This window comes from Tiliqua scincoides, chromosome 2 (genome assembly GCF_035046505.1).
Source record: "Tiliqua scincoides isolate rTilSci1 chromosome 2, rTilSci1.hap2, whole genome shotgun sequence".
NCBI lineage: Eukaryota > Metazoa > Chordata > Lepidosauria > Squamata > Scincidae > Tiliqua > Tiliqua scincoides.
Window position 1 is genome coordinate 206,805,221 of NC_089822.1, and position 25,653 is coordinate 206,830,873.

The window sequence follows — 25,653 nt, forward strand, 5'->3', positions numbered from 1 at the left end:
GGGGCTGCTGTGCTGTGTGGGCTGCAGGTGGGAGCGACTTGAGCAGCAACTGCTGGAGTCTGGGCCAAGCAGCCTCTGAGACACAGCAGCTGCGGCGGCCACCTCGCCACAACCCACCGCATGCCTCACAGCGAGCGCGGTCTGAGGCAGGAGAGAGCCACGGCCAGGGCCTCACGCGCCTGTGGGCAGGGCACACGCCCCAATTAAAGATGGCGGCGCGCGCGTCCCGCCCAGTTCTGCCCTCACCAAATAGGGCTCCTTCGCCACGGCAAAACGCGCGCCTCGGATCCATTCAACGGCCGCCGGCCCAATCGGCGGCCGCCAACTCTCCTGTCCCGAAAGCGGATCGACCAATCAGGGAGCGGAGCGTGGAGACCCGCGACGGAGCGGACCAATGGCAGCCCCGAGCGTCGGAAGGGGTCGGGAAGGGCGACCAATGGCGTGGCGCGTGGGCGGCGAGTGTGTCTTCAGGTGCCGGCTGTGGAAGGGCTCAGTGCGGGCGGCGCGAGCGGACTGCGAGAGGGAGGATGCGGGCGGCCAACGGGCTCTGGGCGGCGCTGGCCCTGCTGCTGCTCCCCGGCGACGGTCGCGCTCTGCGGGCGGGGGACTGCGAGGGTGAGTCCGCGCTGGGCCGACCGCGGAGGAGGCCGCCGCTGTGGGGAGCGGGGCCCGCTGAGCAGCACCCGCGGCTGGAGACCGGGCCCCTTTCTGCCCGTGGCCCCGACTGGCTGTGAGGAAGGAAGCGTCTGTGCAGGGCCTCAGCAGTCCGAAGCCTCCCCAGCAGCAGCAGGAGGAGGCGGCTCTGCGCTGGGGCCGCCACAGTGAAGAGTGCCCTGTGGAAGGCTGCCCAGGAAGTGCTCCTGAAGGGTAGACCCGCCACTGGGGTGCAAGGGCTGGTTTAGGACAGGCTTCTTCACCCAGCGGGTCCTTAGTCTGTGGAACTCCCTGCCACTGGATGTGCTGCTGGTACCTGGGCTGGATGCCTTTAAAGGGGGACTGGGCGTTTTCCTGGAGAAAAAAGCCCATCACAGGTTACAAGCTATGATGGGGATGTGCAACCTCTTGATTTAGGTTACCTCGGAACGCCAGATGCAGGGAGGGCACCAGGATGTGGGTCTCTTGTTGTCTTGTGTGCTCCCTGAGGCATCCGGTGGGCCACTGAAGGGTACAGGAAGCTGGACCAGGTGGGCCTGTGGCCCGATCCAGTGGGGCTCTTCTTATGTTCGTAAGGGTACTGAGATTGGCTTCCAGGCAAGTGAAGGCTTTTGTGAAGCTGAAGTGGGCGTCAGTCTTGGATCAACTCTAGTCACTGTTTCCCTTAATAATGAAAAGGGATTGCTTGGTGTGCTGTCAGCTGCTGGCAAAGGAAAAACTGTAGCATCCTGTTGCTGCATTCCTTTCAGGCTGGTGAGTACTGGTCTTGCAAGCGATGCCAGTGGCTGACTACTACTGTCATGATTGTCCTTAAGAACATGCAGGGGAATGTGGTGATTACAAGTTTGTGTAGTCACTGTAATTGCAGTGACACACATGGGACCTCCCTTCTACTTCCTAGCAAATGGTTACTCCTAGCCTCCCACTGGTTGAAGGTTTTTTCCTCATGTGACCTTGTTTCTGGTGACACACCAGTGTAGAGGTAGCATGACTGAACTGCTTACTCCTGAAAGAGTGTGTATACTTTCAAGCTACCCATCTTGGCTCTTTGCTGTTAAGTAGTTAAATGTATGGGTAGTTCCTTTTATAATTAATATAATACCTTTTCCTGGCTGTTTACTTCAAGAATGAACTTGGCCAGAGATCAAGGAAGTATTTCTGGAACCCTTTTCTCAATGGCAAGCTTCATTTCTAAAACCTCTGTAGTAGTGATAGTGTTTCTAGATCTACACACGTATAGAGTGTTTCTGTCTCACGCAGTGATAAATTGCAACCATTAACCACACAGATTTCAGGTAGCAGTTTCTGGGGCAGTTTGTGTCAAGTCTAAGCAAACATAAGCTGAAGCATTTCTGAAACTGAGCATGGCCCAGCAACAGTTTTGCTGAAGAGCAAAACATGGTACACTCAAGGTGGAAACATCATGTAGAGCAGCGATTTTTAATCCTTTTCATCTCATAGCACATAGGGAAGGTGTTTTTTTGTTTTTACAATTGACAAGACACAACACAGTGCTGACTGGTGACTTGCATCCCCAGTGGCTGCACTAATATGACCCACCCCCAGACTCCAGTGGCACACCTGCAGATCATTTGTGGCACACCAGTGTGCCATGAAACAGTGATTGAAAATCACTAATACTCATTGAGAAAGGTTGGGGAGCACCCTGTTTCCCTCTTACCCCTATACTCCAACAAAACATACCATAAATGATGCCTCTTAGTGATTGTTATAACCAGGCCAACATCACGGTTGGAACGCACACATTTTCTGCTATCTACACATAAACTGAACTTGAATACCTTTATTTAAGCTTGTAGATAATGCTTAAATGCAAGGTCACAAGCTCAACTCATTTCTGTATCACAGCTATGAGTTTTTATGTTTATATACCTAGTCATTCAATTTATATGTTAGATTTCATTGCTGAAATTAGCATACTGAAATGTTGAACCTTTTTTTTGTTGCTGCCGGAGCAATGGGAAGAGTCTACAGCACAACTCCTTCCTATTGCCATCCTGGAAGTTGGGGTAATGGTGGTATAAGCTCCTCATGTGTAGCCTGTAGCTCTTGTGTTATGCTGGCAGCATAGCAGAGAATAGTATTGAATGGTTCTCATGCTGTCAATGTAATATGAGAAGAGGGTCTAGGACAGGTCACTGTATAAACATTCCTAGAAGCCCAGTATAGGCATGCCCCCACATTCGCAGGGGTTTTTGTTCCAGAACCCCCCACAGATAGCTGAATTCGTGGATATGAGAAAATGTCCCCCACCCTCCGGAGGCCAGGGGAGCTGAAAAACTGGAAGTCATGGGGTTTTTTCTCTGTCCAGCAGAGACTGCAGACTGACATGCACGGCCTCTGCCTGGCTCAGAAAACCCTCAGGTGGCGGGGGGAGCTGTGGACACAATTTTCAAATAAATGAAACTGTGGATACAGGGGCCCTTATACTCTGTAAAGTCACCTGTAGTCTGGTAAATTCTAATACACAGCAAGGGTGTGTTACTGAGGATAGTGTGTAAAAATGCTGTTTTACATTGTAGTAGGACTTTATCCTCTTAAGATGGTCCAGACTGAGGATGAAGTGTAAAGCAATGATAGGAAGATGTGTTTCTAAGCAAACTGGGCTTACAGAAGGGCAACCAATGTAGCCTCCTCCAGTTTCCTTAAGGAGTGAGTACGTGGCATGTTCCATCATAGGGTGGAGAACATGTGCTGTAGCAACTTGCTTTCAATGACTTTGACTGATGGTTGCATTATATTCTCCAACGGACTCCTGTTCTCCTATCACGTGAAACTAATTGCACCTTCCCCACCCCACCCCCACCCCGTAATATGTTTATCTTTTACACTGGAGACTTTCATCCATGTCTTGGTTTCAGATACATGAATGCCTAAGAAATGAAAAGAAAAAAAAAACTACTTTTGCTGATTACAAAGTAGTTTCTTGCTTATAGTTGTCTATTTTATTTTCATTTCACAGTGTGTGTGTCATTTCTGGGAAGATTCTATCAGAGCCTAAAGGACAAGAATGTTGAATTCACATCAAACAGTATTGAAAAAGAACTTTTGAAATCCTGCAAAGAAGCAAAAGGGAAAGAGAACCGACTGGTAAGCAGCAGGCAACCAGGTTAAAGTTCTGGAGCTTAATCAGATGAAAAGTTCCAAAGAAAGTAATCTGAAACAAAAAGTAGATGGTAAACAGACCAAAGTTCTTGTAAGACAAAGTAAGCCTGATAAAGTATCAGTTTCTGACAAACACTACTGAGAGTTTGGGGAAATAATTCTTAAAAGTGGTCTTCAGTTTTGTCATGGTCCATCTTGAACATAAATTTTCTGTGAACAGACCAGATCATTAAATGAATTCAGAGCAAACGAGAGAGGAGGTTGTACCACTAACATTAAAGATGTAGGACACAAGGTTGATAAAGTTAAGTTAGAGAAACCCAGTCTTGAATCATGTTTAAAATTCCATGTTTGCTAATATTGAATTTATTTTTATTGTCGTCTTTTAATATGGTTATAAGCTCTCTTCCTGTTATTTATTTAAAATATTTGTATCCCACCTCTAAACAGGAAGAGAGCTTATAATACTAGGGCTGGCAAATATGAGATGGAAGCAAGTGAAAAAGAAGAGTAACAGTTCTAGATCAGCTGCTTACTTTTCTCCATTTTTCACCAAGGTACAATGAAAGGAGAAGAGGTGATGTGAGCAGAGCTGGGTTGAGTAGACAGTGTGGCTTTCTTTAGTCTTTGAGGCCCACAAAGTTCTTAATATGTGACTTGTGAAGTCAGCAACCTTAGCTGTGCCTAAAGTGTCTTGTCATCTTCAGTCCAGTCAGGAAACATTGATGGAAAAACCCAAATGAATTGGATAGTTCAGTGTGGTTCCCAAAGTCCTACTCAGCCTTTGGAAACCCTGTAAGTATTTGTGGGGGAAGTGAGGGGACAACAATAGGATTGGGATGATTGTGCTGCGGACGGGGAGGGAAGGGTTTTTTTAAACTTACCTGGGGGTCACTATGGCTCTCTGGAGGCTCTGGGGAGCCTGCAACCCCCTCTACAGCCCTTTTGGCAGCTCCAAAATGCTGTAAAAAAGACAAAACCCTATTCCTATTTTTACCATGAAACCAGGTTTTTTTTCCCCCTTTATAGAGCAGTTTGGAGCTGACAAAGGGGGTTGTAGGCTCCCCAGACCCTCTGGAGAACCATAGCAACCCCCAGGTAAGTTTTAAAAAACCCTTCCCTCCCTTGGCAGTAGCACAGTCATCCCAGTTGTGGTGTTGCCAATTTCTAGTTCCCCTTATGGGTCATGACCCACCAGTTTGGGAATCACTGGGATAGTTGCATTAATGACAGAATAACATTTATGGCGATATTGTGGCCCCTCCACCTTTACTCATTCTCTTTAGGTGGTAGAACTCTGTGTGGTAATACTTACTCATCCCTGCTTCATTTACAGGAAAAGGGCATTTCACAAATCACTTCTGTAGGGATTTAAAGACTAGGAGAAAGCAGGACTATACTACTATCACTACTTTTTCTGAAAAACGGTTTTCAAAAATCATTATTTCCAGAGCATTAACTTTCTGCTTCTTTTTTAGTGCTATTACATTGGAGCAACCAGCGATGCTGCCACTAAAATTACCAATGAGGTGTCAAAACCCCTAAGCCATCACATCCCTGTTGAGAAGATTTGTGAGAAGTTGAAAAAGAAAGATAGTCAGATCTGTGAGCTGAAGTATGGTGAGTACAAACAGATGTCGTCTTCAGGGTTGATTGAACTTGCTTTACTATGGCTACAGGTAGTTCCCAGCTTACAGGGATCTTGACTTATGGGCAGCTGTATTGACACTTTGATGCAAGCACATTCTATCCAGTCTTGTGCTTTCATGCAGGAATGATAGCACTGTTCTGACCATCTGTAACAGAACCAGGACATAAGTCAAGGACTACCTCTATTTGTTCTGTAACATGTACTCAAATCCCTTATGTGTTACTTCTAAGGTGGCTTGAGTTGTAGGGGGAGGAGCTTTTGCATGCTCCAGCAAAATCTCTAGTTTTAAGCTGGGTCACTATGTGTGAAGTTGCTGGTCAGGCAACCCAGTTCTGCTAATCATAGGGTTCTAACTTACAAGGCTCCAAGTGCTGAGGTAATCTGTCTGATGTATCCCCAGAATTAGTCCAAAATAAAATATTTGCTAGAATACAATGCCTTCCATAACTTAAATATACCCCCACCCTTGATTTAGGTAATCGTACAGATCAGGCAAATTATACCATTAGTAACACTTCAGTGGTATAATTTTAATTCAGAAATTGAAAAACCAGTAACACCAAGTGAATGAAAAATATTGTAAGAGAATCAAATTCAGAGATAGTTGTGAGCAATTTGTATCTAAATATTGCTTAGAAGTATTGGGAGGCTGCGAAGCTAATAGTGCAATCTTCTGCCTATTTACTTAGAAGTATGTCCCACTGTGTGTACAATGGGGCTTACACACTGTAAATTATTTGGCTTTCCACAGACAGAAGTCTTGTACTGAAGAAATTTGAGGCAGTTGTTCCCATTGATTATGTGCTGATTGGATTTTACCTCTTTCATTTTGTTGTTTCAAGTATTGAACTTTTGGGTCCATGTCTTAGAGGTGAATTTGTACACTCAAATTCTCTCCTTGACTTCCTGGTTAATGGCCAACTGTAACTTGCCATAAAGAAGGACATTGCAGATGGAGATGGAGTATGCAAAAGGAGAGGGGAATGCAGGAGTCAGATTGTTTGGCTTTTGCTTCTGAATTGAGCCATTGTGTCTAGTTTTGGATCCTGTGCTCTGAATCACAGTAACCATCACAGAGGTGGTGATAACAGTTTAGAGCAGTAGTCTCCAAGCTGTGGACCACTGTGCAGCAAGAAAGTCTTCTCTGTCCTACAAGGCGCTTACCATTTTGCACTGCTGCCTCTTATCTTTCTAGCCAATCTATTCAGAAAGTTGGACCAGCTGATTCCACTGTGAAACTGGGGCACAGAGCCTGCTGGGACGATGGGCAGCGGAAGTAGCTGCCTGGCACAACTTTCTGACAAGCTTGGCTAGAAAGATAGGAGGTAGCAGTGCAAAATGGTAAGTGCTGCGCAGGACGGGGAGGCTTTTTCCAGGTGCCGGATTCGGGGTTTGGTGCCTGTTGATTTAGAGTGTGGGTTTGAGAAGGAAATGTTGGAAGGGTGTGGTAGCTTATTGAAAAGATAATTCCAGAAAGTCAGTGATTTTTCATGTATACAAAAGACTCCTAGAAAGATTCCAGTGCAATTATGGCATGACAAATTAAGCACTGTAGTAAAGGTAATATTCTAAAGGAAAATGTAGTCCTTGCTCAGTTATTATGGACAGGAGTAATTAATCACAGCTAGTTTGGGGGGATTGTGGCATTCATTGTCTACTCAGTGTCATTGTGCATAGGATGCAGCTGGTGTACACTGGTCAGTGTGCATAGGATGCAGTGTTAGGGCCCAGTCCTATCTAATTTTCTAGTGATCATGCAGCTGTGTCAAAGAGGTATGGTAGGGGGAAAGTCATGGAGACCTCCTCAAGGTAAGGGAACGTTCGTTCCCTTACTTCAGGGCTGCATTGCGACTGCATCAGTGCTGGAAAGTTGGATAGGAGTTTGGGCCCTTAGTCACTGAATGATGGATGCCATGGATGCCAAGCCTGTAGTTGGAGGGCCTCAGTGGTGCTAACTTCAGAATAGACATGCTTAGGATTTCACTGTTAGTGACTGACTTGTGCACAGAATTGGGCTGCATGTCTTTATAGTGGGCCCCAACTAGTTTGTGGACTGCTCACTGTGTCGTACAGTAACACAGTTTTACAGGTGCAACTTTCTTCTCATCAGATAAACAAATTGATCTAAGCACAGTGGATCTGAAGAAGTTGAGAGTCAAAGAACTGAAGAAGATCCTAGATGACTGGGGTGAAACATGCAAAGGCTGTGCAGAAAAATCCGACTACATTCGGAAGATCAATGAACTGATGCCTAAATATGCACCGAAAGCAGCCAGTTCGCGGACAGACCTTTGACCACCGTTATGGCCTCTAGTACATTAGCAAGTCACACACATTGTTAATCTTTCTATTTTTCTTTCCTGGAAAGCTGTTTTCTTTTCTAACTTATTTAACTGGGTTTCAAATGTCGGATTGGAGCTGTTCTTGCAATCCTGGTTCAATTGCCTCGTCATGTCTCAAGTTTTTGTTTCTCTTGGCTCTGATTTATGTTAAAACATTGACATATGTATGGGATTTTTAAAATAAAGTTAAGAAATCTGATCTGTCAGTTTTTATGTTCAGTGCAAATGTTGGTGATTTCAAAGCATATACTTATGCTCTGTACTAAAGTGATGGTGCATTTCAGATGGACAGTGGCTGTTAGGATGATACAACACAGGAAAGGAGCCTTGATACAGTGGTAAAGCACATTCTTTACCAGAAGGACCCAAATGCAGAAGGATCTTTGGATTCTCCAGGGATGCTTATCGGAAAACCAGGCAAGACTGAACTAGTTGTACAGTATTTTGGCATCCTTCAGTCTCAGCAGACTATGGTATTGCGCTCTGAATGGTGGTTCTGGAACACGGTGTCCTCTCCAGTGCGCGAAGCCTGGGTAAAGTAGGTAAGGAGGATAGGCTGTTACCCATGCAGCAAATCCCCCCCTCCACGTTGCTGAAATGGTCCAATGGAAAGGCAGAAGCCGGTACGGTTGCTTCCAGCGGAAGTCGCAGGAGTTGCCAGAACGTGACTGTGTGCAGCCATGAACTGCCTCAGGGTCTCCAGCTCCAGATTTTGCCTTGAGGTTGACTCCTGAAGCCTTTTCCATAACTGGATGTAGCCACAAGGCAGTGGAGGTTTGGGATCAGAGTTTTCCTTCTCTCAGATGAGCTGCGGCTAACGAGTCCCATCTACCCGATGGCTGTTTAGTCGCCTCTTGTGACAAGTACAGCCAAACTGAGGGCCTAGTTGTACAAAGGACTTCACATATAACAGTTAATTTAAAAAAAACTAATTCTTTAGTATGTGCTGTTTAGCCCTTCATCACGTCACTTGGTAGTGCTAGTTTATACCCAGATAGTCTGGGCCACATGTAGTATGTCAGAAGTTTGAGTGAACAGGTGTAGTACTCTTGAGGATTTGAACATGTTGTACACAAAAAGTTTGATAAGTTTTTGGACCTTTATATTCACATTTAAGCTGCAGTCCTACCCAACTGCAGGTCATGGGTTGACCTGTAATATAGCAACATCCAAGATAACTTGCATTATATATGCAATGTCACATACTTGTAAATACAGGACTGAAAAATCACCAAAGTGAATAAGGCTCTTTGGTTTACCTACAGGCTTATGCTGGAAGAATGGGGAAGACTCTTTTCTCCCACATCTAGCATTTATAATGTAGTTTGACGGGCTTGTATTAAACACTGCTTTACTTGCAGCATGCATACCCAGCCTAGATTATTAACTCAGCTCAAGAAAGGACAGAGGTTACCCTAGAGTAGAAACATTCTCATAAAGGAGCTTCTGGCTGCTGTACTTTGCTATGGTGTGCTAAGCACTTCATATAAACCAATGTAGCAGAATGTGTTGTACCAACTCTGTTAGCAACTAGTACTCTCAGGAATGATATCTGCCTCAATCACCCTTCAATATCTAGCAGGAAGTGATGTAAATGGTAGGTAAATGAAGGCAGCTACTATCAAGGCTACCTTTCTCTACTATTGGTGAGCTTGAATGTGCATATTCTTGTTTTAAGAGAAATGTGGCAATTCCAGGTTTGAAATAATGTGTTCTAGCCCTCATTAATTTAAGTTTTTAATCAGTGGGAGGAAAAAAGCTCTACTTTTTAGTGAATATTGCATTTAGCCAGAAAGTCCTTCAGTAGTGTCTTTTGAGAAATCTTTTGAACGAGTGATGCTAAGCTCACTACACTTCTGCTCACCTTTGACAGATGCATTGTAGCTGTTTCATAGCACCATGAAAAGATGGTTGGACCAAGTCTGAGAAAACATGGGCAGCCTGATGCTTCCTGCTGGGTCTGTCATCCTTATAGTGCAGGGAGTGACTGGTAATGAAACAACTAAGGGCCCAATCCTATCCAGTTTTCCAGTGCCGGTGCAGTTGTGCCTATGGGGTTTGCACTGCTTCCTGCCTTGGGGAGGCAGTCACAGAGGTCTCCTCAAGGTATGGGAACATTGTTCCCTTACCTCTGGACTGCACTGTGGCTGCACCAGTGCTGGAAAGTTGGATGGGATTGGGCCCTAAGAAGGTATTGTAAAGTGGAAGGAAGATGTACTCTGCTTATTTTGTAACAGGTTCAGTCATAGCTATTTCAAGGTAGTATCTACCCTTTCTCTAAGCATTCAAATAATGGGCATGCCTACTTTTCCTAGGCAAAACATTCCAGGGAGAGGAGAAAGGGGAGGATGTAAAATCTGCCCTGTGCTCGGCTCCTGAGAAGGCAGATCTTTCTCAACGTGAGCTTAACTAGTAGCCGTGCGTTCATAGATAGCAGTTGTCCAGGGAGAGGTAGTGGGTGGGGAGGCAGGTGCGGCAGAGCCTCCGCACCAGGGTCCTTCAGAAAGTGCTGCTGCCCTGTAAGGCACCCAAGCACCACAACCCCTGTCTAGAGCAGGGAAGGCAGAGGAGCGGGCAGGCAGAGCGCGTGGTTGTGGATGCCTTACACAGCGGCAGCACTTTCTGAAAGACGCCGGTGGGGAGGCTCTGCCTCCCCACCCACCACCTGTCCCTGCAGTTGTCCACGTCAAAGCGCCTTGCAGGGGCTTGGAGGCCCTGGTGTGACTACGGGGCCGCTTCTTCCGCAGGAGGCGGCGACCTGCCTGCCTCGGGGGGCCAAGGGCCTTGCGCGGTGGGCCTGCGCCGCCTGCCACGTAGGGGGGCGGCTGAAGGACTAGGAGCGCGAAACTGGGCAACCCGCCGTCGCGCTCTGCGCCCCGCCTACCCGCGCCCGCCTGGAGGCGGCTCGCGTGGGCGGGAACGCGGGCGGCGCGCGCCCTGCTGCGCCACAGGCTTCGCGGCCTCGCGCTGCTCCCCGGGCCTCCCGCCAGAGCAGCCACTGCGCGGCGGCCGCGGGCGCGGGGTGATGACGTCGGAGGCGCGCACGGCGCGGCAACTGGGCAGAGCCGCCTTCGCTCGTTCCCTTTTGTCCAAGATGGCAGCTGCCGCCGGAGGCGCCTCCTGAGCCGCGGGCCGGAGCCATGAAGCGGGGGAGCGAGCGGGACTCCAGCCCGGCCGGGGCGGGGGGCACGCGCAGCGCCTCCTCCGCCAAGCGGCCCCGCGAACGGGAGCGCGACAGCGGCAGCGCCGCCCCCGGCAGCAGCGGCGGCAGCCGGCGGGGCCCGCACCGGAGCTCGGGCGCCTCGTCCGCCTCCGCCTCGTCCGCGTCGTCGCGCAGCGCCCGGGACAAGGCCGCGCCCGGCAGTAGCTCCGGCTCGCGCGGCCACCGCGGGGAGGAGCGGCCCGGGGCGGGGGGCGGCGGCGGCGACTCTAACCACCGCGCCGCCTCCTCCGGCGCCAGGAGCGGCGGCCAGGCCGTGGTGGCCGCGGCCCCGCCGCCCTCCTCCACCTCCTCGCGGGCGCTGGGTGCCGCCAAGGCCAAAGCGCCTCCGGCGGCGGTGGCGGCGCCCTCCCTGCTGCTGGGCGCCCCGCCCCCCGTGGCGGCCCCGTCGCTGCTGCTGGCACCCGGGCTGGGGCTGGCAGCTGGCGTGGGCCTGGCGGGGGAGCCCCCCGGCTCCAGCGAGTACAAGACGCTGCTGGTGAGTGGCCTGAGCCCAGCCCTGCCTGACCAGCTGCTGGAGGACGGGCTCTTTCGCCAGTTCCAGAGGTTCGCCAGCGGCGGTGCCAGCGACATCAGCGTCAAGCTCTCCCACACCCCCGAGCTGGGCCGCGTCGCCTATGTCAACTTCCGGCACCCAGCCGATGCCAGAGATGCCCGGCGGCACTCCAGGGCCCGGCAGCTCCTCCTCTACGACCGCCCTCTCAAGGTGGAGCCCGTGTATTTGCGCGGGGGGCGGCGCAGCCGAACCCCCCCGCCCACCCCCTCCCCTGAGCCGCTGGCGTTCTTGCCTCCTATCCACGGGGTTTATCCGTATAAGCAGAGATCGCTCTCGCCTGTCACCAGTCCCTTGCTGAGGGAGCCCAGACCACGACACGCTCAGGCTGCTGCTGCGGCCTTTGCCTTGGAGGCTGTCGCCTTGGGCCTATCTCGGGAGCGGGAAAGAGTACTGGATTACTACGGGCTGTATGATGAGCGTGGCCGGCCTTACGGCTACCCCATCGTGGCTGAAGAGGATCTCATGCCCGAGGATGATCAGAGAGCCACCCGCAACCTCTTCATTGGCAATCTAGACCACAATGTCTCTGAAGTGGAACTGAGGCGTGCCTTTGAAAAATACGGCATGATTGAGGAAGTGGTGATCAAGCGCCCTGCACGGGGCCAAGGTGGAGCCTACGCCTTCCTTAAATTCCAGAACTTGGACATGGCACACCGCGCCAAGGTTGCCATGTCAGGCCGCGTTGTCGGCAGGAACCCTATCAAAATTGGCTATGGGAAAGTCAACCCCACGACACGACTTTGGGTGGGTGGTCTTGGTCCAAGTACTTCCCTGGCCGCCCTTGCTAGGGAATTTGACCGCTTTGGCAGCATTAGGACTATTGACTATGTGAAGGGGGACAGCTTTGCCTATATTCAGTATGAGAGTTTGGACGCTGCCCAGGCTGCCTGTGCACAGATGAGGGGTTTCCCTTTAGGTGGACCAGACAGGAGACTTCGAGTAGATTTTGCCAAAGCTGAGGAGGCACGCTATCCTCAGCAGTACCAGCCTACACCACTGCCTGTACACTATGAGTTACTCCCTGAAGGCTACAGCAGACACAGGAGTCTAGAGCAAGATTTAAGGGTGCGAGACAGGACTCCTCCTCATCTCCTCTATTCAGACAGAGAAAGGGGCTTCCTAGAAGCAGATTGGGCAAGTACTGTCAAAAATGCAGAGCGCAGAAATAATCTGGAGACCTACAGTCGGTCAGCACGTAGTCGGAGCGGAGAACGTTGGGGCAGTGACAGTGACCGAAGTGTGCTCAAGCCTTGGGAAGAAAGGCGTAAACGCCGTAGCCTTTCCAACGACCGTGGGAGGACTGCCCATTCACCTTATGATGATAGAGGCAGAACAAAAGTTGGTGGGGCAGCTTTAGATCGCAGCCCAGATAGAACTCGGAAGGAGAACCACACTACGGAGTCTACTACCGAGAAAGAACAGACTAACTCCCTCCAGAATAACCGGCATGCATCAGAGGACAAACCACACCGTGAAACATCTGATCCACCTCAGTCTAAAAAAAGGGACAGCGAACGCAATCATCGAACGGGTGAATCTGAATCAAAGACTCATGAAGAGTCAAAAACTGAAACAAAGAAATTAAAAAGCTTGTCAGATTATGCCCACACTCTGCAGCTTGCCTGGAATGGGCTACTTGTTCTGAAGAACAGCTGCTTCCCTACATCTATGCACATTCTTGATGGGGACTTAGGAGTCATCAATGGGCTTCTGAAAGACCACTTGTCTGGTGGAAAGCTAACACAGCTCAAGATTGCTCAAAGACTTCGGCTTGACCAGCCCAAGCTGGATGAAGTAACTCGACGTATCAAGCAAGGAAGCCCGAATGGTTATGCTGTGCTGCTGGCTACCCAGGCTGCTCAAGGAGGAGCAGGCACAGAAGGGACCTTCCCTGTGGTGGAGCCTGGCTTGCAAAGACGGCTTCTCAGGAACCTGGTCTCTTACTTGAAACAAAAACAGGCTGCTGGGGTGATCAGCCTTCCTGTGGGAGGGGCAAAGGGGAGAGACAGCACAGGCATGCTTTATGCTTTTCCTCCTTGTGAATTCTCTCAGCAGTACCTCCAGTCCGCACTAAGAACATTGGGAAAGTTAGAAGAAGAACATATGGTGATAGTGATAGTCAAAGACACTGCCTAGCATTTTCTTTTTTCTCTCTCTCTCTGATTCTGTGTTTTCTTTGTGTCTCACACAGCCTGGTTGCTTTTAAGGCCAATTATTTTAAGAGGGGTCCCAAAAGTCCTTCAACAAAATTATATGATTTTATTAGTTCCTAATTAATTTTAATACATTTTAATGAATCCCATTTTATTTGTTTTTAATATGTGACACTGTCTGCTGTGTTCTTTTTTAAATGTATGGAAAAGTTGTCAGTAAAGCCTTGTTCACTGATGGATTTTTAACTTTGTGCAGTGTCCTGGTTTCTGTAGTCTGCCAGTGGCTGGCTCTATGTTCCAGTAGATACAGCTAATAACTTCACCATGGCACCTTTGCTGCTGTTCAATACTATTATACTAGTTTGTACTCTTGATTTTTTCACTGAAGCCTGGTTGGTTCTCTCCCAATTGATTAGACAATGAATCTCAAAATATAAACAGTGAAAAGGCAACTTATCTTTCATTGAACCAACCTTTTCTTGGTGGATGAGAGCTTTTGAGGTCTCCCTAACCAAAGAACAGCTCTATGAAGCTTAGAACCTGACTTCAGTGCTCTGCAGCTCTTGGTGCAATAAAAGATATGTGAGGTATCTCTCTCTTTTTCCTTCTTCATTGTAGATTACTCTTGCCTTGATTATAATACTACAAAAGCTGTTTTTAGATTTCCTGTTCAATAATATGGGCTTCTCAGGAAGACAAATAACCAGGCACTTGAGTAGGACCTGATACAAAATCTAAATGATTCTGTTCATCAGTTCCTTAATCAGTTGCAACAGTAAAAATAAAATATCAAACCTGATAAAGTTGCCTGCTTAGAGTGTGTGCACTATATTGTAGTTTGAATCCCCAAATGGTTTTCCCTCCATAGTTAAACACAATGGGTTGGACAAGAGCATGTGGTACTATGTAGAAGGAAGAGGTTAGGTTGCACATTATGAGCATTCTTCTTCTCTCTGCCTTGGAATTATTGCAGGAATCCTCCCTCATGATGCCCAAATCAGTTGGTAGTGATCCTGATTAGTGGGCTGATACTCTGTAACCAATTTAGGGCAAAAAAAATGCACTTATAGAAATATGCAACAAATACATTGTTTGCCCACATATGGACAATAGAAAGTCACAACTGGAAGTAAGGGTAACACAACAAGTACATGCAGCAGCACAGATGTGCATGTACATATACACAATATGATGTACATACAGAAACTGTTGTATGTGGTCCAGGTTAAAAAAGGTGGGGGGGGGAGAGATGGTGTGTGGATTTTAAGAGCTATTTAGTCCACTATATGAAATATATGTATTATATGTAGTGAAATATTTCCACCTTCTGCACAGGGAAATCCTACTTATGTCTAAATTATGCAATGAATAAATGGATGTATGCACATTCACTTAGTTTGCATATTTGCGGACAGAACTTTTTGCACAGCCTGGGAGAGATGGAAGACAGAAAAGGTTTGGAAATCGGTAACAGATAAGCTAGTAGGTCTAAGGTAATGAGAGGAATGAACTGTGTGAAGCATTGAGCCTCTCTGACTGCAACCATGGCTAGACCTAGCTTCTATAATTTCACCCCCTCCTGCATTCATTGTCCGGGTTGTCTATGCAGTCATTAAGGCTAACTTTTCATAATACTAGAATTCAAACGCATAAAGACTGAGGATTTGAGGATTGACATTTTCAAAGTTAGGGAAGCACAGATTCCCAGTCCTGGTTATTAGCAAGTAATGTTTGAAACAATTTGTTAAAGTATCACCATTTGGGTGATTCTGGAACTGCAGTACCCAGCATATGACCCCTAGAAATCTGTATATATCAGCTACACCTCCATGTAGGGCCCTGGCCTGGGCATAACGGGTTCCTGGCTTGTCCTCCAATTTAATTTACTGCAGGCAGGGATGCACTTCCTCTGCTTTCTCTTTTTCAAGATACTTATAATTGCATTCTAAAGCAAATTCTGTACTTTAGAACTTCACAGATGAGGTTAAACTGTTAACAGTGGGAGAGCATGGATTTTTGGACATTGGTAGTTGTTTGATAGCCTTCAGCTGAAGTAAACTTGAGTTATTCTCCACTCTGTCCCACTCAACAGCTCAGTTCAAATACTGTTTAATTAAACTAAAAAAAATTCAGATACAGCAATTGGCCTTTGGGTAGTAAAGCAGCAAGGAAGCAACAGTTATAGGAAGGATATAAATAGCAGTGTAGCTGTTTTTGGTTTTTTTTTAATGTTCACTAAAGGCATTAAGTTCCCAAGTTTATTTAATAGTGGTGTACTCAAGTGGTGAGGTTTAGGCCAACAAGTTCCCAGTTAAAATGTCACCTCAGGCACAAACACCCATAGTTGTGGCAGGTCTCTACCTCCATCTGCAATGTGGGGATAATACTGGCTGTCATTTCAGGTCTTTTGTAAGAATTAAAGTAAGTCTTGTGAAGCATCTAGTATACTCAAGGAAGTTTATTTAAAATGCTAAGTAGCAGCAGAATATTTTCCATCTTGTCATAACTGTTTCAGATACCAAAGGTGTGCATGGCAGGAGGAACTTTAAACCACAGTGAAAAATGTAGCAAAGGGTGTGAGAGTCAAGTCAGTGCAAGCAGTCAGGTCACTGAGATCTTGTGCATATCTCCGATTACACAAGTTTTAAAAGTTTAGTAATTCCTTAAAACTTGTAATGTTGAGTTGGTTCCATGTGAAGGAATTTCAGGCAATATAATAGGACTGTGCAGATGTTATTGTTGGGTAGAATGAATGTGTACAAAGTTGTATTAGGAAGGGGCCTAGTAGCCCCACCCCACTCTCCTACCTGCATGTGTTCAGTACAATAATATATGCATTCAGTGGACAAGGCCATAACAGCTGCAGTCCTGTTGCCCTACTATCAGCAGAAGCATTCAGACAGTGCGGAAGAGGATGAATACCCACTCCATCTCCTGAACTATTGGTTCATACAAACATTAAAATCCAGAACAAACATCATGGGCAACACAATCTTGAATATCCCTGACCAAAGTACTGAATGCTGTTCAGTCATACCTTCATGTAATTGCATTCACACACTTGCAATCTGAGAATATCCTTGATTTTCTATCTCATTCTGAGGCAAAGAAGCAAAGACAACAACTTGAAGGGCACCCAAGAAAAGGCAATTAATGTGTGCTACCGCAGTTCAGAGTCATAAACAGACAGGACTTGAATTTTATTTTTTTAATAAATACAATTTACATTAAAGAAAAAGGCCTTCGATTTGTAGTTTCCACACATAGGGCAGAAAAAAGGGAATAAAGATTTTAAAAATTCATTCACAAAAAAGATGGGGAGAGGAGGACCTTACAGTCTGGACTTCTTTTATCTCCAGCAATGTTCGGTTCTGAATAGACCAGGAACTGACCACCAGTCTTCCACCATGGCTACTACAGCAGGAATACTCATAGGGCTTTTGAAAGGACGAAAAAAAAATTCACAGCAGGTGGCAACACCTCCATTAAAAAAATTATATTTAAAATAAAAATATCACTCATCCAGTTTTACAAACCATGATTCACTTAATTTTTTCCTATTTTTTCAGTAAAAATGCCCTTTTTGTTATTTGTTTTCTCCCCCAGAAATTTATCATAGTGACTAAGTATTAGAAGGATACAGGTTCTTTCCCTCTTTATAATACCTGTCTGGTGTTTTTTGTTTTTGTTTTTTTCCTTTTTCATATAAAACTATTTTTGTTCTTTAGGAAAGAACTTTGTACAAAGAAAATATATTGTGAAATATCTTCAGATGTCTCCATGGCAAGGAGAGTCATATCTCAGCCTAAAAACTAAAAATAAAGAGGCAGAGAAAATAAAGGCCAACCCCTCATCTCTTTTGTAGGAAGGCTCTGGGCATGCCCAAAGGCTGCATCTGTCCACTGCATGGAGTTCTTTTAGATGTTCTCCCAAGATGTAGGATCTGAGAGGGTGCTCAGTACCGCCTCCCGATTTGGTCTCCTGGCTTCTGAGAAGGGAGCTTTCCTGCTGCCAACATCTTGTGGGGCAGCCACTCCTCACTCATTCAGAGACAAGATTATGTCATCTTCCAAATCCGAATTACCTGAGCTGTCAGCTGGAAAGGGGACAAATGGATTATTTGAACAATGCAAAGATTCAAATGTCAAGAGATGTCAAACAAGATAACCTGTTCCAAAACAAATATGAGCGACCATAAGCTAAACATTAGCAACCAGAGACACAGCCATCACTTATGGCACTAGGTCATCCAGCTGTCAGAAGTCAAACTGATACCAAAGCCTTTGGTGTTAAAAGGAATGGATCAACAAGGCTCTTCCACTGCCACAAACCAAGTGCAACTTTTCATCAGCTGCAGATCACTTACCACCAGTGAGATGCTTTCATGATTTGAAAATACACCAGAGAATGAGTTAGGCTGCTCCAAAATCCTCTGCACTGCAAGTAAAAGATGCAACTGGCACTAGAGCAGGGGGAGTGTTCAGGCACGCAACATGGTCACAAGATCTTGTACCCGAGCTGGAGCATATTTAGGTCATTTATGTGACAAGGTAATCACAGGATTCATCTGTATTGTGTTTTGACTAACCATCACTAGGAGATTATCGTCAAGGAATAATCTGGGCATGCTAGTGCACTTAACACCAACTGTCTTTGGTACTCAAACACTCTAGTGAAGTTACCCCAAACCTAGAATACTGCCAGTTTCTATGATGTGTTATAAGACTAATGTTCGTATGGCTTCTAACATCCCGTGGAACTCTGAAAGACTTTCCAAGGTTTGTCTGCCTTCTCACTGGGGAGATTTCGTCCAAGGTAGAATTATCAAGTGATGTTCCTGTGTTTTTCAGAAGAGGCTTCAAAACAGTGACATAACTAGGGTTATTACTCTATCCCACCACCATATGCCTGTGTTTTTCACAAACATGAGGTCAGCAAATCAGCACAGTTGGCACAACCCAAAACAGACTGAAGTGCAACTGTAAAGCTTGTTAGTTCCTGAAGGAGATTTGCCACCAAACTTGTAGCATCACACTACCAACTAGAGGGGAATTCGCTATCTGGATATAGCAAAGCTTAGCAGAGAGACAGCAACTGTGTCTTAGGTCTTATGTATAATATTTATGGCAACATATTCCTTAAAACAGCAGTTTCCTTCTTGGGAAACTGGCACAGTGCCACAGTTTAAGGGACAGTTACACAGAGATTCTGTCATAAATTACATTTCACACACACAACTCAGCACGAATGTTAACATATTAACAAACAGGAGAGAATTCTTGAAGGCTCTAGTTTGTCTCATGGGACCCTTGTTTGCAAAGAATCACCTTCATGAAGCCAGCAGCAAACTCTAGCAGAACATCAGCAGGATGTATGTGCCCATGCAGCTTACAGGGAATGCTGTATCCCACAACCCATCCGTGTGACCCCTGGCATGGGAACCATCGATCTAAATAATCAATTGCACCAGTGGTTCCCAAGCTGTGGCTCCCCAGGGAACCATGGAAACCAGCCTGGGGATCTGCAGAATCATCAAGAAAAACCCACTGCCCTATACAACATATAGGATTGTAGGCCTGATGGGGAGTTTCGGCCAATGGCTCAGTAGGTCAAAGGAGCTACCAGTTGAAAAAGTTTAAGAACCACTGAATTACACCCATACACAAGTTGTACTTGAAAGCAGATGTTTGAGACAGACTAGTAAACTCACAGTAAGTAGCTACATGGAGCCACAAAAATGTAGGGAGGCAGAATTAGCAAATGCTGGCAAATGAAATTATTTAGGAGCAGTTTAGCTTGCTAGCACACCTCCACTGAAGCCATCCAGCCTACAAATATTAGAATACCCTTCCCTTATTGAAAAATTACTGCTGATGCAAACAGACCTTCATTGGAAAGTCACAGAAGATAAAGACCACCTTCCTTTTAAGATTGAGAGCATCCATTTCTTTTGAATATTCAATACCATGCTTGCATGCAGTGAGTAATCCAACATGCTATACACTCATTTTAAAAGTTTCTTACAAAACTGCCAATATGTTACCTCATTTCTGCAAGTTAGTGGCACATTGATGTGCCATGGAAGCTTGGGGGAGAGTCATTTATTAGTAGGGCCACTGGGGGATGTGAAGCTCCTCCTCACCCGCAGTATGGTGTGCCTTGCCAATTTTTAAAAAACTGATTTAGTTCTCTGACAATTTTAGCACCTTATCAGTGTGCCATGAGCTGAAAAGGCTGAAAATCGCTGACTTACATTCTCCTTCCTGCACCCTTCTCTTTCCATTGTGCCCAATTCAATAGCTATCCCTTTCCCTTCTTGCACACTCCAGGCTTTTTTCTGAAGCTTCAGAGTACTATCCTCACACATCAAAAGTTGTTGTTCAGAACAGCAGTGAGGGTTACATTTTGCAGGGTTGATATATGTCATGAGCAAAGGTTGAAAAATTGAGATTTCAGCTGTGCAATAAGGAATTCTTGGTATAAGTATTAGAAATCAAAATATAAATTTCCCTCCAAAATCATATAAGTAATTAAGGGGGGGGGGAGAGGGAACAGGACCGGACAAACGGGCAACAGGAGGGGCAGTTTTATTTGAATTTCCCTCCCAAGTGACTAACTGAAAAAGGGAGGTTGGGCAGTTCTTGGTATATATTAGGGCCTATTTGTATTCAAATGGTCTGGAGATAGTGTAGAGGGGATGTTGAAATGTCTGGAACTGACAGTGAGAGCTAACCATTACGCTGGATCTCTTAAGCTGAAACTACTTAAAATGAAGGCTGGATTTATGAATAAACCTCAGAAAACCAGCATTACTTCCACTGCTAATAAAATGTTGACCAGGCACTGGGTTCAAGAAAGAGAGGGGAGTGTGTCTAATCCCTCAAAGCTCTAAAAAAGGCAGGGTCTTTGCAGGTTTGGGACTGGTAGAAGCAAATAAGTGACCAGGTGGGCCCAGCAGTCCCCTGACAGAAACTCTGAGATCACCACAACATGGAAGAGAAACAATCCCACAGGGACCTATCTTTTTGAGAGAAGAATAGTTGGTGATACAGGACTGCAGTAGCAGAGAACTTCATTTTCCATATAAGAAAGGCATAACAGAAGCCCATATGAATCCTTTTATACTGCCAAATTATGGATGGAAGCTGCCTCAAGCCACTTGGAGTAGGAATGGGGGATGTATCATAAAAATATTAATAAATTAGGCTGGCCATCTTCCTTCCTGGCAACACTGGCCTCTTCCTCAGGCCCAGACTATTCTTCATTGCCACATAGAACCCTGAAGTCGGCCTATTTCCCCCAGGAACGCACAATAACCATGTAGCGTCTATTATGGTGCAATTCATTTTTTAATTACAGCTATGTCACAAGTCCTGGTGGAATTTGGACAAAATACCTACCACCTTCACAAACACAGTGAACTGACAAATACACAAGAAAATCGCTGGAGACCTGACAGGGTATGACCCACAGGTTCATGATTGCTTCTGATTGCAGAGAAGCTGCACTACAACAAAACAAGAGAAGAGCACAGGTGAGTGTGCCAGGAAGACTTTTGCCGCTCAGGATGAAAACCAACCTGACATACAGAATGACATGTTAAAATCAGAATTTGTAATATGCCATCTCCATCCAATCTACAGAAAAGACTGGGCTGGCACTCTACTTTTAATGGAAAAAAATAGCAAGCATTCCAACAACTTCAGAGGGTCAAGATTTCACCCCTAGTTCAGTCCCTCTCAATTTTTTAAAAAATGTCAACTACCCCAGCCCCTCCAATCTTGTTGAACCTCAGTCTTCCCTCAAGGATCTTCTGGATGTGAAATGTAAGACTAACTTTTTAACAAATGATTATTCACCATGCTTATGGGCTATAATGCAATGAGGAAAGTGTTCCTGAGCAACTTAACCAGGCAACTGCTGCCTGCCTTGAGACACAGAGTTTTGCAAGGAGATGGGAGAAGGATTCCCATGCAGGTTAAACCTCCCCCCACCTCTATTTTCTTAAGCCCACCCCCCACTTCCTTCTATCAACATTCCACCCAGCTGAAACACATGGCATTTTCTGCATCAGAGAAGAATACTCCATTTACACACACACACACACACACACACACACACACACACTTTCACCTCGCTTCCAGTAAGTCTTTAGCCAGAGAGAGAAAATTCCTGTTTGATAACTTTCTCTTTAGCTCCACATAGTATTATTTCCCGCTCCACCGGCTCATCTGAGCCCATCAAGGCTGAGTCTTGGAGCATGCAATCTCGCAAGGAAGCAGTATCTGAATTTATTTGTATACCACTTTTCTCAAACATACAAAAGATAAGACATCTAAATAAATGAGGACAGAGTACCTTTCTTTCTCCACTGAGCAGCATCTATCTATGCCCACATACTCACAATGAAGAGGGAGGGAGATTTCAGGGCAATTAGCATGGCTCTCATGCAGACTGAATCCCACCATTTCTCTTGCAATCTTTCTACACGGCTGGAACAAAGTCCATTTGCTGTCATATAAAAATCCAGGCCATGTTCCACCCCCCATTCTCTTCCCACCCATGCACTTTTCAAATGACCACCCTTTCCCACAACTCTCCTCCACTCATTTCATTTCTAACCTTCAACAAAATGGTGTGTTCAGAAAGACAGCTGCAACAGGTCAGTTGGATCAAGTCCCAAGACCTTGAATAAAGCTGGGAATACAAAGTTGGGGAGCTATAGCACTGGACTGTTGCATCAAAAATGCAACCATCAGCAGCCACAGTCAGAAACTTTGTCATTTGAAGTATATAAATTGCTTTGAGTCATCTTAGCTTGAAAGGCAGTGTACAAATAAACATTTATATGGCAATAAGTTCAATCAGATCCACTGCGACTTATTCCTCAGTGTATACAGTTTAAAAACCAAGGCCCTAGATGTAAATGGATACTGTAATTGATTAAAGTTCTCAAATTTACTTTAACTGGCATATTGGCCCATAAGATTTGTAGGAGAAATGGAAATATTTTGATGGCAACATTGATTGATAAATTGTAAACTACTGGGATGCACACCAGAAATGTATTACTAAATAGGAATATGTTTATGTAAGATGGTAATTTTTTTTCCAAATAAAATAATTTTTAAAAAAGAATGATGTCCAGGATTCTTGCATAGCTCTATTAATAAGGTATCTCTGTAATTCTCATCCACCAAGGATTTCTGCTTTCAAGCTGCAGGGATCAATTAGTATTCTTGTATCGTAGTCAGAAGGCTGAGATAAACTATGGACAGCTCCACAAAAGTTGTGGATCTCCTCTAATTGACGTTTAGCTCCTCTAAACAACCTAGCTCAGAATCTGGAGTCTGCGCAAGAGAAGGAATCTTCTCTCCAAATCTCAGTGAAGTCCTTTCACACCAATATTGAAAGGGATTTGACAAAATTTTAGAAGACAGGGAACTTTCTTTTTGGGAGGGGATGGGACTTAACATATTTAACCTATTCTCCAGAGATGGGTAGCACTAGCAGTGTCCAAGAAAATAAAGCTCCTGACTCAGAATAATCCTGCATCAGCCTGAGCTGTAATTGACAGAAAAAGCTCTACATCCAATCAAGCAAGAAGGGAAATATAGAATTGTTTCCCTCATCTATGAACCTGTTGACACAATGGTCTTAATTTTTTTTTTGTAGATACCAGAACATAATTTTGTAGCATAGTTTAAGTTTGTATCTTGGATATGTATACTTACTATCACCAAGGATCAGCTCAACTTCTTCATCTGCATCAGAATCTTCATCTTCTCCTTCATCCCCTTCTTCAAGCAGGTTGGCCAATTCCTCATCATCTGAAGGAGAGAAGTCATTTTCTCCATCCTCGCCTGCGTTCTCATTATTCTCCTCTTCCTCCAGGTCAGCTTCCAGTAGCTGATCTGTGTCTAGCTCATCAAGGTCATCTGTGTCGTCGTCATCCTCATCATCATCTTCTTCCTGTTCCTCCTCCTCCTGAAGAGATATCAGTAAAGCCCATAAGAATAAAACTAGCCTGAAGGAGACAGACAACACAGGAGACTCAAATGGGCTTACATTCATGCCTTCATACTCCCCAGAAAGTGACAAAGGCCCTGTAGACAGAGTTACTTGTCCATAAAGGCAATATTGCAAGAGATCAATGATTTGTGTTCTTATCCAGATCTGGAAAAGGCCAAATAGCAATATAGTCCAAATGACATTGTCACTGACTCCATTGTTAGTGGTTAGCCATTTCTAGAACATACTGAATGGGCACCAATAATGTAGTCAAATAGTGCTTCAGCTACTGGCTTTGCTTATTGGTAACACATCAAACGTTACAGGCCTTATGTATGAGTTATCATACATATCACCCTAATTGCCTTGATCTAGTCAGTCCATTATTCGCAATACAATGAAATGCAATCAGGATATCATATTTGAACAGTGTGTGCTGCATAAAGAATGTAAACAGGGTTTGAACTACATAAATTCAAATTTCTTCAAGCTGAAACAAAGGGAATCGGTGGGCTTTGGGACTGACAAGGTGACCAAAGTGGAGTACTTATGAAAGAGGTTAAAGATCTCTTATGTCTTATAACAGAAAAAAAACTGTAAGTATCACTATGCTTCTCTACTTCAAGGGTCACGTTTCCATCTGACAGGAAAAAACCTACACAAATTCATAAGCCCAAAACTGAATTCTACAAAACATATGGGACACCACCACAGCAAATAATAATGCTGAGACAACTGTTGAGGTTTTAACTTCTAAAGTCAAAATCTAGTTTAACTACAGAAGAGGACTAAAGATATTGCATAGCAGAGAGAAATATGAAACATGCAAAAATGAAATAACCATTTCTTATAAAGACTATACTCACTACACTAAACACTAAGGGGGAAATACTCAAAATACTGTTTCCAGCACACAGACAAAAATAGTTTTGACCAGTTTGTATTTTTGGTGTTACACTCCAGTAAGACCTGCTGTAAGAGTCAAAGGTTTCCACACAAGCTGGGCAGTTGATAGCCGCTCCCCCCCCCCCCCCGTCACTTTCCCAGACCATTTTGCCTATACTTCCTGCAGCAAGCAGGTACAAGAGTAAAGGAACAGTTACTGAAATCTGAGTAAGGAACAGATGGCAAAAACTATCAGCCCAACTCTGCCAATAAATCATTTGCAGCATTAGCTCAGATCTTATCCCTCTACTTCTTGGGCAGCCAGGGCTTCCAGGAATTCCACTTAGTTGAAGAAATGAGCTAAGGAAGATGTAGAGCAAAGACAACCTGCTTTTGTCTTAAGCTGGAAAAGCAAAACTTGTACACACTAAAAGTGGGAAAGGCAGGGATAAAAGAGATTTTTTCCTAAAAACTATTAATGAAACTAGTGATAGACTGTCAAATGAAAACATTTTCATACCACCTAAATCAAAATACACATCTGAAAACCATGCAAAGCATTTTCATTTTGAAATAACCTAGACAAAATAAAATCAACAGGTCACAAACAATATTCCTCTGGCTTCTTAAAATGTATTTCACCAGGATAGTACCCTCAACCTAGTTTCTATTGAAGCAGTGGTGGTGGTGGTATTTCCACCACAAAATGAACAAGAACAAATAACTCAACTACAGATTTTATATCAAGGCAGCAGAATACATCTCACATGGCACAACATCTGGCACCAAAAAGTGCACAAAGAATTTCAAAAACAGTCAAAGAAAGGCATACAATTGAACTGCAGACAGTCATATGATTTTCTACAACCTTAAGAAGAGGCAATGGAAATAGTTTTCTAATATTTAACTACAGAGAGCCTACCAGAGGAATACTGGGCTCAGCCAGACACTAGCACATAAGGAAACAGAATCTACAAGCAGGCATATATTTTTTTATTGTAAGCACTGGCTGATTTTAAGTCTACCCATATTGCACCTCACTGTCAGTAACAAAC

General features: G+C 45.1%; 3 protein-coding genes across 4 annotated transcripts in view; 2 read left to right on the forward strand and 1 right to left on the reverse strand.

The window, feature by feature from the left end:
* The first annotated feature begins 428 nt into the window (after positions 1–428).
* On the forward strand, positions 429–7,979 carry MANF (mesencephalic astrocyte derived neurotrophic factor). Its single transcript, XM_066616972.1, has 4 exons — positions 429–615; positions 3,638–3,765; positions 5,259–5,400; positions 7,542–7,979. Exons 1-4 carry the CDS (start codon positions 528–530, stop codon positions 7,724–7,726), a joined length of 543 nt encoding a protein of 180 aa, XP_066473069.1. The 5' UTR covers positions 429–527; the 3' UTR covers positions 7,727–7,979.
* Positions 7,980–10,881: 2,902 nt separating this feature from the next.
* Positions 10,882–14,505, forward strand: RBM15B (RNA binding motif protein 15B). The gene has a single exon (XM_066615026.1). It carries the CDS (start codon positions 10,914–10,916, stop codon positions 13,683–13,685), a length of 2,772 nt encoding a protein of 923 aa, XP_066471123.1. The 5' UTR covers positions 10,882–10,913; the 3' UTR covers positions 13,686–14,505.
* Positions 14,506–16,203: 1,698 nt separating this feature from the next.
* The window catches only part of DCAF1 (DDB1 and CUL4 associated factor 1), a 45,960-nt gene continuing 36,510 nt past the window's right edge, over positions 16,204–25,653 (reverse strand). For both annotated transcript variants that reach the window (XM_066617425.1, XM_066617426.1), the window contains exons 23-24: positions 23,437–23,689; positions 16,204–17,798 (exon numbers count right to left, since the gene is read on the reverse strand). In XM_066617425.1, the coding sequence (XP_066473522.1) occupies positions 17,740–17,798; positions 23,437–23,689 (312 nt within the window). In that variant the 3' untranslated portion in view covers positions 16,204–17,739. The remainder of the gene's footprint in view (positions 17,799–23,436; positions 23,690–25,653) is intronic.

Excerpts from the sequence above, each read along its gene's own strand:
- MANF (XM_066616972.1), top strand. The coding sequence starts at position 528 with ATGCGGGCGGCCAACGGGCTCTGGGCGGCGCTGGCCCTGCTGCTGCTC. Across the intron at positions 616-3,637 it reads GCGGGCGGGGGACTGCGAGG|TGTGTGTGTCATTTCTGGGA; the intron begins GTGAGTCCGCGC and ends TTCATTTCACAG. Across the intron at positions 5,401-7,541 it reads GATCTGTGAGCTGAAGTATG|ATAAACAAATTGATCTAAGC; the intron begins GTGAGTACAAAC and ends TCTTCTCATCAG.
- RBM15B (XM_066615026.1), top strand. The coding sequence starts at position 10,914 with ATGAAGCGGGGGAGCGAGCGGGACTCCAGCCCGGCCGGGGCGGGGGGC.